General features: G+C 48.7%; 1 protein-coding gene across 3 annotated transcripts in view; it reads right to left on the bottom strand.

Moving 5' to 3' along the window:
• Positions 1-18964, bottom strand: part of CLMP (CXADR like membrane protein) — a 92189-nt gene extending 73225 nt beyond the window's left edge. The window contains exons 1-2 of one of the 3 annotated variants that reach the window (XM_032639014.1): positions 18948-18964; positions 18035-18366 (exon numbers count right to left, since the gene is read on the bottom strand). In XM_032639014.1, the coding sequence (XP_032494905.1) occupies positions 18035-18062 (28 nt within the window). In that variant the 5' untranslated portion in view covers positions 18063-18366; positions 18948-18964. Of the gene's footprint in view, positions 1-18034; positions 18404-18947 lie in introns of those variants that run through there. The other 2 variants (XR_004350973.1, XM_032639013.1) reach the window with 2 other exon arrangements.
• Between the last annotated feature and the right edge of the window lie 280 nt (positions 18965-19244).

Here is a 19244-nt window from a genome sequence, read left to right as displayed (position 1 = left end):
CCTCCATGAATTTCCTTAATCCAGAAATTAGGAAACACTTAGGAATTTTTTTTTACATGGTTGTTTAAGGGTTATTTAATTCATACCCTGTTACTCAACCTAGCATTTTTTCCCTTGGCTTAAGCCATCTGGTTTGTATTCATTGTGAAACATGATAGCGGGATATTAAGTTTTTCAAAGTACAGGCAAGGAAAGGGGAAAAAGGCTCTGTGTTGCAAAAGTGGTAGCTTTTCCTTCATCTCTCATGACCCAAAAATGTAGTTGGAAGCATTTTATCTTTGGCTGGATTGTGATTTACTTGGATCATTGCATTTGTAGATAAAAGCTGCAAGCTTGAGAGTCTCCGTTGCAACTGGGAACAGAACTTGTTGGGTCCCACATCTCAAAGAAAACTTCAGAGGAAGATCTTTGTCATCTGGATCCCGCATCAAGCACTCACCCTGAAGGGTCACGTCCTGGCCTCTGCATCGGGCGGAAACTTTAAGGTTCATGGGAGTTTGATTCCTAGGGCTGTGAGTTACCTCTAAAAATTCTCTCAGCTAGTGATTCCCTAACTCTCGGGTATAGACTGGTACCATTGGTCCATGATGAAATTTTCATGGTTTCACAGGGAAGGAAAAATGTAGATGATATAATATGTATGGAGTAAGATGATAAAAGTAAAATATTTAGAATGGCGCCTCGCATACTGTTAGCACTCAGTAAATGTTAGCTGAGACAGACAGCTGTCTGTGTACGGTCGTCAACTGCCTTTTTGTTTCTATTATTTGTTTCTATTATTATTTTTCTATTATTATTTATTGTTGCTGAAATGCCATTCTATTATTATTCTATGCCATTCTATTATTATTTATTGTTTCTATTATTATTTTTGTTGCTGAAATGCCATTTCTCTTTAGGAATAATTGTAACAGGATGGTAGTTTACATTTTTGTCTAACATCCATAGTCAGCAATATTTAAAAAGTGGGCACCTGATTTCGTATCCAAATTTATTTTTGAACTTTCACTGGTCTCTGAAATCTAAGTCTGAGAAACGGTAATCTAGGCGCACCTATACTTCGAATCAAATTTTGTCTAAAACATGAATGGATTCCTTTCCCAGTGACCTAAGGCATCTAATCACTTGGGCCTTGCCCCGTCTGTCCACAAGGAATGGCTGTCTCTGGACGGGGAATTGGACTGGCAGCCCACAGGTACCAGGACGCTGTAGACTTCTTTCCAAATGGGACCCTAGTTGCTGAATCCCCCACCCCGCCTTGCTCAGAACTACTCTCTCCCACTTCAACCACCTGGCTTCCCCTGGCTCATCAGTACCAGCTGGAAGCACTGGAGGCGGGAGCCACGTCTCCCTCGGCGATGGCCTCACCAGCGGCGGCAGGCTGACCAGTTATCAGCAGCCCGTTTCCTTCTGTGAGCCAAGCCTAGCAAGCTAAGCCTCACCTTTGCTGAGAATTAACAGTGTGTGCAAAGATGGTGGATGCATCTTTCTGGCTCTATTTATGTCACCCAAGTGAGAATCACATTTTGTGTGCAAAGGTGCATGCATCTTTCTGGCTCTATTTATATCACCCGAGTGAGAATCACATTTTGGGTGTAATATACCACTACTCCATGTGTGACATCTGATGTGCGAGACGCTGGGATAATGCTAGGCTCAGCTCTGAGTCCTGCCTAGGCAAAGCGACACGGCTCTCCCCTGAGGTTTAGGACAAGGTGGGTCATTCATTCATTTGTTCAACGAGTACCATGTGTACTATGTGTTAGACACTGCAGGGGATGCAAAGATGGATCAAACCAGGATCATGCCTGAGAAAGCGTGCAGTCCAGAAAGTGAATAATTATATTTCTAAGGGTAGAAGGTGATTGGTGACATAATGATAGTTTTGGGAGTTTAGAGCAGACAAAGATTACGTCAACTGAGGGAAATGAGGACAGTCTTAGAGCGAAGAGGGTATTTAGGCCATTGAGCTATCCCAGAGCAAGCCTCTGTCTTTGCATCCAGAGTCCTTCCCTGGAAGGACTTAGGGTGTCTTTGCTCCCTTTAATGCAGTGTGCATTTGGGGACAGGGTTTCAGGAGGCAAGGGTGAGGTAAGAGGGGCAGCAGGGAGATAGGAATTGGACATTGACCCGGTGCCTCCTATCTCCTGGAGACTCGGATGGGCCATCTCATCCTTACTGAATCCAGAACCCTGAAAAGACGGGCCCCTGAACTGGAGGACCAGCCCCATTGGGTTCCATTTTACTTAATTTTTCAACCCCAAGAACCTGATAGTTAACTTATTCCTGAAAGGTTCACGGGAATCCAGAGAAGCCAAACAGGGCTGGAGATGTGGGCTCTGGCCTCAAGGTCAAAATAAGTCAGAAAACTGCAAAGTAGTATGAACATCTAGAAGCAAAGGGAGCTGGAGGGTCCTGCAGATCTGGACTACCGCTGACCTCAGGTCTAAACCTTCCACAAGGCTTTCCAGGGATTGGAGGTGGTTTGCGTTCTTCCTGGGTCCTTATACTAGACCCTCCATGAAGATCAGAACCCCCCAAATTCATAAGTAGGCATGCCATCCTTTTGGATTTATGACGTATATTTAAAATATCTTGATGGTGGTGATGGTTTCATGGGTGTATATATATATATGCCAAAACCTAACGAATTATATACCTTAAATATATGCAGTTTATTGTACATCTCAATAAAGCTGTTGGGTTTTTTTTTGAAGTACTTAGAATTGCTGTGAAATAACCTTCTCAATAACAAAGCCCTCAATAACTCTCACCCTGCACATATTCGGCTCCCCTGAAGGCCCAATTTAGTACATGGTTATTCTGTAAGGGAGGCCATGCCTGCCAACACAATAAAGACAGTTATGATGGAAGAATGTCCAAGTTTGCATCATTTCTCACCCGAATCCCACTGTCCTCATTCCATCCCTTCACCCAGCATTCTTCTCATTTTCACAGCCTACGAGGCCCAGGATCAAATCCTCGCTTTCTGTCACTTATTAATTAAGTGACATTGGACAAATTACTTTTCTGAGTTTCAGCACTTTGCTCATCTACAAAATGGAGATGTCTTAAGGTTCTTGTGGAGATAGATTCAGTCTACATACTGGGTCCCTGGTTCATAGCATGGCTTCAGTTAATGATGGGTGTAATAACTGGGGAGAAAGGTTAAAGCAAACAGGAGTGTTTAGTTTGTAAAAGGAGAGAGCAGGATAGGAGACAAACATGAAAGAACGTTCTTCAACTATTTATAAGGAGGATGGGCAGCTATGATGCAGTAGAAATGACATCGGCCGTCTGTCTTGAGGCGAGTCACTGAATCCCTCCCTCAGTGTCCATATGTCAAAGGGGGATTGATCACTACATACTTCAGGGTGTGCTTGTAGTATTACATGAGGTGATGTGTATATGAAAATGTCTAGCACAGTACCCATCACAGATAAATGCTCTTAAAACATCACTTTACAAATTGGAGGGCCCTTTACTTGTAAGATTATGGCAGTCCTAATCTTTGTAGCCTTGGGAGGTGGCAGTTTCAAGCATCTCCAACTGAGAGCGGAAAGTCCCTCCCAGGGTAAGAGCTGTCCTGGAGCGGATGGGGCTCTGCAGTTTCTGAGTACCCTGCGGTGCGTTCCACTGGAGGATGGACAGTCATCTTCCAGAGGGACTTCTGCTGGGTGGGAGGGGGAACAGACCAATGTGTAAAAGTGTTCATAAATTGAATCTTCTGTGTCAGGAAGGCAGGAACTGGGAAGGCTGGGGAAGGGTGGAGGCGGCTCAAATGAGCTGATGCTTCCTGTAATAAATACTATTGACATATGCGCACACCTTAGAGCAGCCAGCGGGAGCCTGGTAAACTGGAGATAATGGCACGTTCTGTCCTGGGCATGACAGTTTTTGTTTTGAGAGACATGAATGGTTCCCCAGAATTTCCAGACCTCCTCCAAGCACACACACTCAGCCGCCAAGGTGTGTGATCTCCGCGTACCCCCTCCCATGCCCTCTGCCTCGGGGACGGAAAGAAGCCCAGCAGCAACCAGGTATCCTGGTCATGATGAATAGGGGGCATGGGCCAGCACCTTGGGCCCCTTTGCAATCTCTAATTCAGGTGGCTGTATTCCTGCAAATGGTCTTTGAAGATGTGTACATGCTTTAAAATCCTTGGGGTTGCTGAGCCATTGAAAGAGCTTTAGGCTAGAAGCCAGGACACCAGGCTGGCCATGAACTAGCTACATGGTCTAAGGAAAGCCACCTGGCCTGTCTGAGGCCAGTTTCTCTCCCTCCGTCTCTGCCTTCCCTCCTGAGAGGTATTTTCCATGGACCAGCAGCCATAGTTGGAAACTTGTTGGAAACATGGAATCTCAGGCTCCACCCCAGACCTACTAAATTAGATCTCGCATTTTAAGAAGGTCCCCAGCTGGTTCATAAGCACCTTAAAGTCTGAGAAGCGCTGGCTTAGGTGACCTGAATAGCACATGAACTTACGGCACCAGCTCTGCAGTCAGACTGCCTGGGTTCAAACCCAGACTTCACAGCTCACTAGCTGTGTAACTTTGGCAAGGACTTCACCTCCTCTGTAAAAGGGGATCCTAATAGTATCTACATGGTAGAGTTGTTAAGAGGACTAAGTGAGATAACATATACAAAGAGCTCTGCACAAAGAAGGGCTCATTAAATAACTTTTTTCATTTATAAAATGTCTCGGTTGCCATGCACACCATAGAGAAAAAAAGCAGATGTTTATTTATCGTCTCTTTACTGAGTACCTATCTCTGTGTCAAGCACTGTGGGGATACAGAAGTCAGTGATACAAAGTCCAGACTCTTGTAGAAACAGACAAGAGACAAGTGCATGAGCAGAGGTAAGAAGAAGACTTCAGACCGTGATAAATGTTAGGGGGAAAATAGAGCAGGGTAATGTGAGGTGATCAGGCCAAGGCTCTGGTTAGCGGGGAGGCTGAGTGGAGCTCAGGGAGGGTCTCACGGAGGAAATATTCGCACTGAAACCTGTAAGGTAAGAGCCAGCCTTGCAAAGGCCAGGAAGAGAGCGCTCCAGGCGAGGGACAGATGTGCAAAAGCCCTGGGATGCGAGCATTTTCAGAGGCAGAGGCCTGGGCAGGTCAGACTGTATGTGGGTCTATTCTAGTGCCAGGGAAAGCACTGGGGGCAGAGCCAGGGAGCTGGGGGAGCAGGGAGACCTGGTGGGGGCACAGGTGAAGCATCAGCTCACAATGCCTGCACGGGGAGGATGGTGACGGATCGTTGGGGTCTGAAGCCTCCCGCTAAGGAGTACAGCTGAGTCCTCCTGCTGCAGAGTGGGAAGGACCTAGAAATTCTCCCCTCCGATCTCTCCTGGTTCACGGTGACAACTGAGACCCAGAGAGGGAGTTGCCCAAGGTCCTTCTCCACACTGCCTGAGGTAGGTCCCCAAACTGGCCTGTAAACTATGACTGTGTGTTATTTCCAGAGTGAGGCTGAATAACTGTTTCACAACTACTCCCCACCCCCTGCCGTGTCCTCCCTGCCCCCTCTATGCCCCCAGCTGCGCGTCTCCAGGCTCCTGACCCCTCACCCACCCCCTGACACAATATCTTCATCTCACGTGACATGTACTCTTGCTCCACTGTTTGCTGAAGCTCTTACACCTTAATGACTCTCCTTTTCCAAACCCCGCATTTCACTTCCTGTCTGTACCAAACATGCTGGTCCTTAACTACATTCCGTCTGACATCGTTCACCATTTCCTTTTTCCTCTGTCAGTCTGGTCCCCTGATAGGACTTGGATGAGCAAGTATCCAGCACACCACACAGGAGTTGCTTCACAATGGAAATCTGTATCTTCTGATAAAATCCACCCACAGCCAAGCCCTTGGAGCTCCCAGGGAAAACAACATGCACAGTCGAAACTGTTACAAAACCAACCTAGGTCAGAGGCATCTCTCCCTATTATGAGAAAAGCGATGGTTTGATTTCTCGGTGTCAGGGTGGGATTAAAATCACAGCAGAGGACTTCCCTGGTGGCGCAGTGGTTGAGAGTCCGCCTGCCGATGCAGGGGACACGGGTTCGTGGCCCGGTCCGGGAAGATCCCACGTGCCGCGGAGCGGCTGGGCCCGTGAGCCATGGCCGCTGAGCCTGCGCGTCCGGAGCCTGTGCTCCGCAATGGGAGAGGCCACAACGGTGAGAGGCCCGTGTACCGCAAAAAAAAAAAAATCACAGCAGAAATCGGCTTTGTCTGAAACGGCTCTAACTGAGCAGATGGACACATCCATCTCCAGGCCTGCCTGTCATCCCCGCCCTTGAGCTGCCCTTCTTTCAGAGTCCCTACTGAGTACGTGACTTAGAACAGAGAGAAAGCGGACCAATGTGGGTTATGCTTCATTTAGTATGAGGCTGCTCCGCCACCCCAGCCTTACAAATGTCTTTTCCTACCTTGCCTGGTACCTGTGGTTTTCACATGTGACAGTCAGGTTTGAGAGCAAAGAAACTAACAGAATACGACACACCACCACCATCACTCAAAGGACGGAACACCTGCTTTGACCCAGGTTTACTCTAAGATAAGCCAAGGCCTAGAGGAGCCCGTGAAGCGTGTGAGGAGTTGGCCGACCACCTCCTCGCTGGAGCACAGGTTCAGTGATAACTTCTATTTACATCCCAGTGAAGTGCTCGCCATGGGGAAGGAAGGGCCAGGTAGCCGCTGCTGGCTTGCTTGCAAAGCTAGGTTAGGATCCTGCGACGAGGAGCCAGGCGTTGCACAGGAAACCCTGTAGGTGTGGAGCGCTGCTTGAATAGCCTACTATTCCTTCCATAACTAACTTGGAGAGTTTGCTCTTCGGCAAGCATGGCTCAATTAGGTGCTTTGCCCTCTGTGCTCTCATTTCCCGTGTCTCCAGGCCCCAGGGGCATAGGCCGCTGCTGGCCCCAGGCAGACCCTGGGTAATTTGCTGTCGGCCACTGCCCGCTCCAGCCTCGCCCCAGTAAAATGAAAGGAGAATCCAGGAAACTTCAGAACCTTTATAACGTCATCATTCCAAGGACAGACAGAAAAGCTTAACCACGCATCACTCATGCCCACACAGCACCAAGACACCCTCCAGCCTTCTCACCCCCATGTGCTCAAGTCTGGGACCTTCAACTCTTTTCCTCTCAGCCTATAAGCCTAAGTCTTGAGTGTCAATGGACATCACCTGAGGTTACAGCAGGTGATGGTCCCAGGTCAGGGAACTCAGGTGCACATCTTCCATTTCCCCAACTCCTGCCAAAGGTGCCCGAGGTCCTGCTCTGGAGCTTCTCAGATGTTTCTTATGTTCTGCAGGGAGCTTGCAGATCCTGGTTCAGTGGGTCTGGGTGGGACCTGAGATGCTACATTTCTAGCAAGCTCCCTGTGCTACCCCTGCCGCTCATCTGAGGATCACACTTTGAGTGGTCTACTACTTGGGTGACCAACCAGATGGTTTTCTCAGGACTGTCCTTGTTTTATCATTGAAAATCCTGAGTTCCACGTCCTGAGAAACCTCCCAGTCCTGGGCAGATCAGAACGGTTGATCACTCGAGACAAATCTCAAGCCTTCCCAGAGTTGAAGGCAGCCATATCTGGCGACAAAGCTTATGCATTGCCCCCTCCATAAGCTGGTAATGAGACACTGGAGGATGAGAGCCAGTGAGGAGTCCTGCTGTGGGGTGTTGCTGCCATGCATAGGGAGGCTCATGGTCCAGTGGAGGAAGGGGATGAGCAATGGTTTGGGAGCCAGAAGACCTGACTTCTCCTTTTGATTCTGCTACTAATTAGCTGTATAACACCAGGAAAATGTCTTAACCTCTCTGATCCTTTTCGATAAAATGGAGGCTGACAATACCTGTCTCACAAAGCTGTCGTGAAGATTAAATGCGCTAACATACACATAAGCACTGAGCTGGGAAATAATATTTTTTGAATCCCACCAACACTTTCTGTAATCATTGACTTGTGTTTCCTCTGTTTGCCCTACCTCGGATACCCTAGTGGAGTTAGTGATGTGCAGGGTGAATCCACCAAGACAAAGGAGAAAGAGGGAGGAAGAGGACCTTTGACTCCACGTGCTGGGCAACACAGGAAAGACGAGATGTACAGAGTTCACACTTGCCTGTGCTGCGTGTGTGTGTGTGTGTGTGTGTGTGTGTGTGTGTCTGTGTCTGTGTCTCACTCTGTCCCTCTCTCTCTGTTTCTCTCTCTGTCTCTATCTCTGTGTGTCTTTGTCTCTGTGTGTGCATGTCTTTCTCTGTCTTTCTTTGTCTCTTTCTGTCTCTTTCTCTGTTTTTTCTGTCTCTCTCTGTCTTGCTCTCTTATCTCTCTCTCTCTCTCTCTCTGCTTCTCTGTCTCTCTCTCATTAAGTACCAGATCTGAGAGCAGCCACACTGGGTCCAGAGAGAGAGAGGGGAAGAGCAAGGGGAAGGTCAGGCTCAGGTGCCAGGCATATGAGGACGGTCACCTGGATTCCTCAGGGCTTGGGAAGCTACAGGACTCCGGGAACAGGGAGGGAGAGGCAGTGGAGCAGAGACGGTGGCTACGGAGAGGTGGCCCCATTTCCGGCTCTCCTCCTCTGAGGATGGAGAGGCTGCAAGGCGGGAGCCTGAACTTTGCTATTGGCTGGAGGGATGGGGGATGGACCTCCAGCCAAGGAAAGCAGATGGAGACCAGGCCTCGGCTAGAAACCCAGACTCTACCCGCCTGGGCCAGGAATCCATTCTAAGTGGGAATTCTAGGTCTGCGGAAATCTGGGACACCCAGTTTAGCCCTCACTCTTTGTTGTTCAGGTCAGTGGAAAAAATCAGACATTTTTCTTCCCACCTTGAGGTTTGCCTTTCCTCCCATATTGAAACAGGAAATACAATTCAACATGTCTTGAATGTGGGTATTGGGCTCACTGGATCTAATTTTGGTCAGGACAAAAGTAGAGGATGCAGAGCCTTGCAGCTCCATCTTAGGCCAAATCCTCAAAGACCACATGGTGGCCTCCCATACATGTGTCCCCATAGGTATGTCATCCATCTGCCTCTCCACTCCTGTCTTCCCCAGATCATTACTGAAGCAGAAGGCAAACTCAGCTCCAGTCTGTACAGCTGTACAGCCTACGACAGAACACCAGACCTCTTCAGTCTAACTTTTCTGACCCAAAATAGGGATGACGATAATACTGGCCTTGCAGTGGACTTCCCTGGTGGCGCAGTGGTTAAGACTCCGTGTTCCCAATGCAGGGGGCCCGGGTTCGATCCCTGGTCAGGTAACTAGATCCCATATGCATGCCACAACTAAGAGTTTGCATGCCACAACTGGGGAGCCGGCGAGCCACAACTAAAGAGCCGCAACTAAGACCAGTGCAACCAAATACATAAAATAAATATTAAAAAAAAATAATACCGGCCTCACAGACTGTTGTGAGGATACCAGAAATTTCTGGTATGAAAGTCCCTAGCATGATGCCTGCTACATAATAGGTGCTCAATAAAACATTACCTGACAGCGAGAACAGAAATTAACCAGCCTGTGTTTGCCCAGGCTGGACAGCCCAAGCGGGCACAGGCCTTGGGGAGTGTGTGATGGAGAGGGCAGAGTGGGGAACATAAATCTGGCCCCCTGTGATTCAGCTTCAGCAACCTGCAGACGGTATGCAGGGCAGCATAAGGAAGGGCGCCTCTTGCCTGGAGCTGAATAACACAAAAAGTTACTCTCCTAGAGCAGTTACAGACAACTGGGGCACAGACAGGGTTTATGCACCTCTTGGGATCCTGGAGCAGGGTGACATTCCCCGAAGGACATCTGGGAACTCATCTGCAGGATGGAGGGGCAGTGGTGACCGGAGCCCTGAAGGCTGGCCCTACTGGCCTGGTGTCTGCTGGCTTCAAGCAGACCCTCCAAATACCTCTGGGCTGAGCCTCTCCCAGCAAGGACAGTCATGGGAATCGGGACAGCCATTTATTAGCTTATTATGTACCAAGCAGGATGCTAAAATTCTTTGTATGCATTGCCTCATTTAATTCTCACAACAAACCTATGAATTGTTAATAGATGTGAGTACTGGTGAGAAAACTAAGGTCAGGAAGGTGAGGTGCCCAAGGTCACACGGTTATAAAGTGGCCCAGCCGGGAGCCCGGGGCTGAGCTCTTACAGAAGTGACTACGCGGCACATCCACATGGCCGCCTATGTGCCTTCCCCCACTCTTCCCTTGAAGAGTGATTGGAAATAAGTGGAACTGTCACTGGAAGTAATGAGAAGTGACAGAGGCTGGGTTGGAAGGCTTATTGCTCCAAGTCAAAATGATCCCCACAAACCCAAGCCTAAATTTAAACAGTGAAGTCGCAAAGCACTTTCCCTCTCCAGGATTTGACACCCCCTCACCCCCAACCCTCCCAACAAGAAAAGAAGTAAGGTTATGTCAGGGGCTGAGTCTGTTCAATACACCAGATTTCTTCTGGAGCAAAAAATTCCTTTTCGGCTTGATCCTATTCACTTTCCACATGGACGAATATTACTAAAACCTCAGGTGACCAGACCACCGTTCTTAATTAAGAGATCCAAATTCACTGATGTATTTCTTCCTCTTTTTCTTTTCTTTTCTTTTTTTAAACATCCCATGAGGGACGAGGAACCAGAGGCAGCTATGTAACTGGCAGGTTGTGGGGGAGAACGAACCATAACTTTCAATAGGCAAGGATGTCGGGAGGTCCGATCCTTCCAGAAAGCACCTGGCTGAATGCCAAGGACACACAGCACTGAATCCGTCCCTTCTGATGATGATGGGGGTGATCCATCAAGCCACCGGCTGTTTATTTAGCACCAGCCCCACTAATGTGCAAGTGGTGTGGATGACAGGGGAACATCAGCCACCGTCCTGAAGATGCACGTGGGAAGACACAGCCCATCTCCGTAAGACGGCACAGAAGTGAGCTGCTACCTCCCCAGGACTCCTAAAAGCCCTGGTACTTTCCTTGATGACAGCGCTCTCATATATCTGCAATTCCCTGTTTATGACTATGTCGCCCCACTGGCCTGAGTTCTTAGATGGTGGAAACTGTGTTCCATATCAGTGGCACCTGAGAGCCTAGCACAGGGCCTGAACTACAGAAGGAGCCCCCCTTCTCTAGTTGTTTTGTGAGTGAGGGTGCATGAATGACGTCGAAAATGTTATGGGACACACATGAGAGTCCCTGGAAGCTCCTGAAAGCTGCTGCCGCTCTCCGTGAAATAGAAAGAGCTCAGAGAAGCTGCTCTGTAAATGCCAGCAGGGCCAAGCTTTTCGCTTTTGCGTCCTCGCTCTCTGTTTCTGTGTTTTCCTCTCTTCCTCCCGCTCCTCTTTCTTCTCCCCTGTCGCCTTTCGTGACCTCAACTCTCCAGATCCCCTTGCTGCCTCGCTTCAGAAAAACCTCCCATATTCCACACCGACCTCGGAAGACAGCTGTCCATGTTCCCTTCTCAGTGTGGTCACAAAGGCAGCGGCTTTCTCCCCTGTGTCCCGTGGAAACAAAGTAGCCTTCAGTCTTATCACCAGCAGACTCTGGCCGAGGCTCCACACACAGTGATCCAACCACTGTCACTAACAAAATAAAGGTTGTCTGACTTCAGCATTCTTCCCCATTCTGGTCTATGTGGTGCCAAAGGAAATAAACTTATTTTCCCAGACTCTAGACAGTTAGGAAGCTCAGATAACCAGATTTTTTTTTTGGTACCGAATGCATTCTTCTTTGGGAAGAAGTCAAAACTGCTGAAAAGAGGAATTTAACTACAAAAGGCAACATATAGGGTGAGCTGTAGCCAATACACTCACCATCCATAGCCTCAGGACTAGTAAGGAGTTCACGCAACCAACCCCAAAGCAAGGCGAGGTCTCCACAACTATGACAGTCTTCTGATTCGTTAGAAGAAACTAGTAACCCATGTACGACATACATAGTAATTCTGGGTTATAAACAATAGACATTAACCCAAACGAACCATTTCTTAACAATTTGAATGGGGGGGGAGGGGGTGATAAATGTTCTAACCGGACTTTCCACTGTGGGATTTATCGCTTGGAATCCTGTAAACGAAGCCTTGCTTCAGCCTGACCCTCTCTTCTTGGTAACAGAAGCCTTGATTTCAGAATAACTATGTGCCTCCTGATAATTGGAAAGCAAATAGTTTTCGGAATCCAAAATGTTGGGTCGGTGTCCTGGCTCAGCTATTTACTGAGAGGGTAATCTTGAGAAACTCACTTTATTTCTCTAGGCCTCAGTTTATTTACCTGTAAAGTGGCATAATAATGACATTTACTCTCAAAGAGTGATTTGAGAATGAGATAAGGTATGTTAATATATTTTGTAAACTGTGAAACTTTGTACAAACGTTAGCAATAAATTCTACTGCCGTAATAATCCTACCCACATAGTTCTCTCTCAGGCACTACGAGTGAGCTAATAATACACAATTCACATTTCAAAACCCAACCACAAGTTCAAATCCACGCAGGGAAATCATTAAGCTACACACTTAGTGGGTGCACTTTATTGTATGTAAATTATGCCTTAATTTTAAAAACTGAAGGAAATGCTAACGCCTGCAAACAGTTTCATACAACAGACCCTCTACTCAGAAGTCTACCCTGGGTGCCCAGGCTTGGGGTTGTTCTGTAGGTAACTCTGCTCAGGATGAGGTCCTTTTGGTGAGTATTTCAGGTACTAAACTTCTAGGGCAGAGGTCTCTGGCCATCTACCCTGACCTTGAACGATGCTGCCTGGCTAACAGTGCCCCAGTGCAGACCCAGGATGGGGTCACTACTGCTCTCTTCACATTAGGCGGCCAGCCGTTCTGGATTCATAATCATATGCTACTTATTGCCATGAGGGCTCAGTGCCTGAAAAAAATCAGATAAGCATGGTAACACCCGTGTGTTCTGATCACAGCCACATCAGGACCAGCCGGAAAATTCTCAGAATTATAAAAAAAAAACCCAGAGAATGTTAATGGTATAAGGAAACAAAGAGATAACCTGAGTCTAGTAATCTCATTTCACAGAGAAAGAAATTGAGGCTCAGAATAATGACTTGCCCAGAATAACCCAGCAAAATTATGAAGGAGCTAGAGCTATTGATTTCCCATTCTATTCCTTGTAGGCACACCTACATCTTTAGGACTTTGGGTATAATCCCTTTTTCCTGAATATACCAGACATTATACAAGGCACTGCAGAAGTTTCCAGGATTTCTAGTTACGACGGCTAAACTGAAATGTTATGACATCGGCCCTATTTTTCAGACAATTTCTCAACATAAAACCAATGGCAATTATTCAGCACTGACTACATTTAACTGAAGCATCTGAAGAGCTGAACTACATGAGCTGAAAAGGAGGGAGAGAGATTTTCCACTTCGAGAATGTGTGATAGGACAGATTATGGAGTTAGGGGGTCTTGTCTTGGCCCTTCTACTAAGCTACCTGTTTAACTTTAGCCAAATCTCCCTGAAATTTGGTTCTTTCCTCATCATAAAAGAAGGGGTAGGTTTAGATCAAGGATTTAATTGGGTTCCAAGGAACGGTATCAGGAGGTCAATGAACCCCTAGAAGCTATAGGAAAATCTGATGTATATGTGTCTTTTTCTAAGAAGTGGATTCAGGGTTTTCACTGGGTTCTCAGAGGGGTCTGGGATTCAAAATTTTAAGAACCACTGATTTAGATAGTGTCTTAGCTTTTCCCCATGTCTGCTAATCTTTGATTCTACCTTTTAAAAATGGCTGTCTAGTTCATCATCATTAGGTACATTTATGAAATATACTCATGTATACTTTGCCCAGCTGAGCAAAAGATAAAAATTGAATGAGACAAGATATGAGCCTACCGGGAATGTATCTATATTATAACCATCACCATTAATGTGGGAAGACGAGGGAAGGACGTGGAGTCCTGCTGAGACCCGTCATTAAACTACAGGCCAGTGGACCAAGCATTCAAGCACTCCTCAAACCCATTTTTTTGGAAACAAAGCTCCTTCCCCATCCTGGCAAAAGTTTCCATGAATTCTATTGTTAATGTCTGGTACTAACGTACTTGATACATTAAGTTTGTATAACAAAGGTATTATCTGGTCTTTGTCCATGTAATGTTCTATGTATAATTTTTTTAAAAACAGTACTCATTGTTTGCATGAATGGACAAGGCAGCACAAAAGCAAACAGTTAAAACTGGGCTCCTCGCAATTGTGTTGTTCCACAGTCAAAGAGTAATAATACTCCAGATCTTTCACCTCTCTTGACCTTAAATGTTCCAAATGTTTCCAATATCCAATTATTTTAACAGATACTTCACAAGCTTTTAGTTTCTGCTAGGTACTAAAAGTGGTACCCAGATGAACGAGGCATGGACCTTACACTCTAACTGGAGTGTTGGGTAAGTATTCAGATCGCTGTAATACAAAGTAGCATAATAGAACGGCTACTGGGATTCAAAGGAAGGAAAAAAGTATATTCTGTTGGTGAAATCATGGACAGGTGTATGGAGGAAGTGGTATTTGAGGTGAGACTTGGAGAGTGAACATGATTTTGATCTGGAGGGTCAACAATCCGTAAGGGTGGAGAGTAAGAGGGCATTTTTGGTGGAGGGATTATCATAAACAAAAGCATAGAGCCAGAAAGAAGCATGGGGCATGGTTTGAGTACAGGAAGTAATCCAGGTTTCTTAGAGAGTTGTTGGGGGGTGAGTTGTGAATGATATTGTGTAAAATCTTTAATATGAGAATGAAGTGTTTATACTTGACATTATAGGCAATGGAGACTACTAAAAGTTTATGGAAGAGCAGAGTAAGATCATGGAATCAGAGAGAATGCGAATTCAAAATCCCTCCACCCCCATTCTGCAGTCAAGGAACCCAGAGAGCTTGCCAGATTCCTAATCCAAATTCTTTGCCTTATACCAGCTGTTTCACGAGGTTACTCGGGTAGCAGTATGTAGGAAGGGAAGAGAGAGCTTGGGCAGGAGACCACGTGGCAGCTATTACAGAAGTCCAGGAAGAAGTTCAGGTAGGATAATGAGACCTGAGCAACAGGGGAAGGGGAGAGGTGGTGGTCAGAGGAGGGGCTGGGGGAACCCATGAAGTCCCCCTTGTTTCTCCTCCACGGGGCTCAGAGCATTCCTTTTCATTCACATCAGAAAGGCAGGACATTTGATTTCACTCACTGGCGGGTCCAGAAAGCAAGGAGTCAACTGGCCCATCCTTGTTCAGACTATGAACTCTTAGCCCTCCTGATTCCCCTTCAATACTGTGCTTTCTCTAGAAAAAAGAGGCCAGAAATCACGCTAGCAGTGGCCAGAAGCCACGCGGGATCTGTTCCTTTCAGGGAGCAGGAAATGATTTTAGGATTCAGGCAACACTGAGGGTTTTCTTTCTGGCTTTCCTAAAGAGTGCCCGTCCAGGCATCCCAGGGCTCAAAACCACTTTGCAAATAAGGCTAATCCAGCCCACAAGAGTGGTTCCCCAGGGGCTGCTGACCCATGCAGGGATTTCAGTTCCTTCAGTGTTGCTCCCCTCAAATGCTGGTCTCTGGCTCTCCAACCTCATCTCAGGTTTTCTGCCCTGTCCCTTGTCCTGACCCTTCAACTCATCTCCTCTGTGACTCCTTACTTGAACAGTTTATTCAATTCAGAGCCGGGATGTCATATGTCATGACAAGGGCATTGATGTGGCAAAAGCTTAATAGTAGGTGAACATCCTATTATTAGGTGAATAGTAGATGAACATCCAGTTATGGAGAATTTCTAAGTCAGTGGTCCACTTTTTCTCTTCTACATGGCATTTGGTTTGTAACAATTTTATAAAGACAGAACCCTCCCCAAAAAGATATCATGAGAGACAACTTCTATGAGAAAGACATCAACCCAACAGATGATATTCTCACCAGAGGAATGATACACATAGTAGGCACTCAATAAAAAATGGCTAAGGAACCAATGACATCTTTTGATCCATGTCTTGGTCTGTTCCTCTTTCTCATGAACTAAGATGTTGACCATCATCAAAGCCAGCTGATTTCAACTGACCATGCGGGCCAAAGTCACTTTCCACCAGAAACTGTGCCCAAATGGGGCTGGTGTAGAGCAGGTGCTCAAACACTCTTAGCTTTGTTTCCCTTTCCCAGGCTCCTCCCACGGGGCAGGATCTCACTGACATCTCCTGCTCCATGAATAGGACTGAACTGGATCTCAATGCAGAGAACATCTTTAAGAGTCCTTCTGTGGTACCGGAAGACTATAACATGGCGGTTTAGCAAGCAAACAACCTGCATTCAAATCCTATCTCTGCCAGCTAGGAGCCTATAGCTTTGAGCAAGTTACCTGACCTCTTTACATCTTGTTTTCTTCACCTGTAAAATCGGGGTAATAATAGCGGGTGGCCAATAGGGTTGGCGTGAAGAATAAATGAGTCAACAAGATAACCCATATAACATGCTCAGCATAATAAGTACTCAATGAGTTCCAGCTGCTTTTAATAAGGCTGCTCTGACGTTTGAGCCTACTGACATCGGGTGGTTGGTGGCTTAGGGGTAGAGGCCAGCAGAGGTGCCATCCAGATATGCCAGCTGTGCTCAGGAGCGGCACTGCAATACTTGGTTGGTATTTACAAGAGCTTAGAAAATCGTGGCACCTCACCTGCCCTACTTCAGCAATAGTTTAGGTTAATCCACCTCTTTTATTCCTCTAACCTGGGTGAAGAGTTATTGTTGGCCTGAGGCTGGCCTAGGCAGGCATGCATATAGCCTAGTTGGTTTGTAAGGTTTCAAAAAGAGAGACAGAGAGCTCTAGACATCTAATTCAGAGGGAGTTTTTAGTGCCTCTTCACTTTTGCTTGGGGGCTTTTCCATCCATTAGGTCCCTGACAAACTCCTGGTGTTTAAGGCTGTCAGAGCCAGAAGGGACTTAGGAACCATCTCATTTGCTTGTTTGGGAGCGAAGGGAGCTGAAGGCCTGGTAGTGGGTAAGTGGTCCAAGGTCACCCAGCGAGTCAGTTCAAAACCGGGACCAGTTCTCACCTGGCCTTGTCTCCAGGGCAGCGCTCACTTTACCACACCTGCTGGCTCTTTGGTTTTCTGAACTCAGGCTCACATTTGGTCCTGGCTCTAGGTGTAGCCCACGCTTCCCTGGTGCCTATCATGACTTTTCTTCAGCTCCCCAGTCGGCCTTCCCTGCCCTGGTGCATCTCCCTCCTGTCAGCTCTTGCCCACACATCCTTGATGGGCACTGTCCTGCCCTGTCCTGTAAACTTGCCTGCTTCTAGCCCGGGTGAGCCTATGCCTTAGGGCCTCTGAGGCCTCAGGAGTCCCCAGAAGGGACACGCGGGGCAGCTCTTCTCTTGGCCCCAGAGCCTGTTTCCCTCTATTCTCTCCTCCGCTCCATTTTTCTCTGTCTTGATCAGTCTCTCTCAGGCTTGCTGTTCTGCCTCACATCTCTCGTCTTTCCTCTCTCCCTCCCATCCCTTTCCCTTCCCCTCTTCGTCCCTCCCAGTCTGTCTGCACCTTCCTGGTCCTCCTGGGGCTCTGCCCTTTCCCCTCTCCTGCTTTCCTCTCCCCCTCCTTTCTCCCACTCCCTTTCGCTTACCCTCCAACACATCTGTTTCTAATCTGCGCCCTCCAGGCGCCTGTTTGAAACGAAAAAGCTCCCCCCACCCTCAGGAACCTGGCACAAAAATTCCTGAATAATACCTTCCCTCTCCCAACTCTCCAGTTTCCCCAGATACTCCTGAAACTAAACACCACCCCCAAAAGCACCCGCCACACCAGACAGTTCTCGGCCAAACTCAACCAGGAAACACCCCAACGCCCAAGGCTGCTCCAGGGCCCAGATGTGCGAGACGTTTTCGATGGCCGACTGGGCGGCCCTCCGCTGCCAGATGTGTTCCTCCCTGGCCGGGAGGCAGGGACACTGGCGTCCGGCTCACTCCGGGGGCCGCGGGGACAACCGTTCGGAGCCCGTATCGCGGCCCGGGTGCGGGACAGTGTGTGCCCGGGGCCACCCGCCCTCCCCAGGCACTCACCTAGCCCGAGCAGGACGAGGAGGATCATCCCGATGCCCGGGCGCGGGCTCCTCCCCGCTCAGTCGCTGCTTGGCTCCGGGGCGGGCGGGCTCAGCCGACGGACCTCGGGCAAGCTGGGCGCGGCGCCTCGGGGTGTGCGCGGGGCGGCTGCAGCCATGTGCCGGCGCGGGAGCGGCCCCACGCCTCGCGCCCCGCTCCGGGATCCCCGCAACGGGCGCAGAAGGGCTTCCAGCGCTCGCCCTGCCAGCTGGCACTCGGACGGGAGCGGGGACCCGGGTCAGCGAGGAAAAGGCGAGGCAGAAAGACCCTACCGCTTCGTGGAACACTTTTCCCTGTTTGGAAAGAAAAAGGAGTGAAGAAAGAGAGGGGGGGAAAATAGAGTGAGCTGGAACCACATGGTTGCCTCCCACCGGCAGCCCCTCCCTCCCTCCCTTGCTCGCTCGCTCGCTGCTCCCTCCCTCCCAGCGCTCGGGGCGCGCAGGGCGCCGGCCGGGCAGCCGCGGGGATCGGGCCCGCGGGGCTCCGCCGGCGGCGGGAGGGAGGAGAGGGGATGCGGCCGCTCGGAGGCCGGTGGTCGCGCCCGGCGCTCGGTGTGGGGTCGACCCTGTAGGAGAGAGCCGGGGACACTTGGCCACGAGCGAGGATGAGGCCTTGTCAGCCTCCTCGGTCTCCGTCCTCACTTCGTCCTTCTCTCCACTTCTCTCTCGCATCCTCTTCTCGCTCACACACACTGCTTCCGCACAAATCTGCGCTTTCTCCTCTTGCATCTCCTCTCTCCATTTCTCTCGCGTTTGCATTCTCCTTGCCTCTCCTCTCTCACCTCCTCCCTCCTCTCCTTTCCTTCCTCATTCCTCTTTTCTCCTCTCCTCCGCCCTCTCTGCCACGTTTAGTCGGGGTGAAACTCCAGACCCACCGTGCAGACAGCCCAGCCTGAAAGTGGCAGTGGACTGTCAAGCAACGGGTCTGGTCGGGCGCTCCTGACTCCACGGCCTGTTTGGGCTCCACAGCCTTTCCGTCGGCCTTTCGCCCTCGCTGTTTCTCCCTCGGCGGTAATCACAGCAGCCCGCGCTCGGATCCGGCCGAGCTAAGCAAGCCATCCCCCCCGGGGAGTGGGGTTCACAACTCTGTGGAAAGGAGTCCGTTAGGAAGCCCTGGAGCTGACATCCCTGCACGTGGCCCTGGACAAAACAGGCATCACCTCCTTTCAGAA

The sequence above is a fragment of the Phocoena sinus genome, chromosome 8 (assembly GCF_008692025.1).
Source record: "Phocoena sinus isolate mPhoSin1 chromosome 8, mPhoSin1.pri, whole genome shotgun sequence".
Taxonomy (NCBI): Eukaryota; Metazoa; Chordata; class Mammalia; order Artiodactyla; family Phocoenidae; genus Phocoena; species Phocoena sinus.
This window is presented reverse-complemented; position numbering and strand designations above follow the sequence as displayed.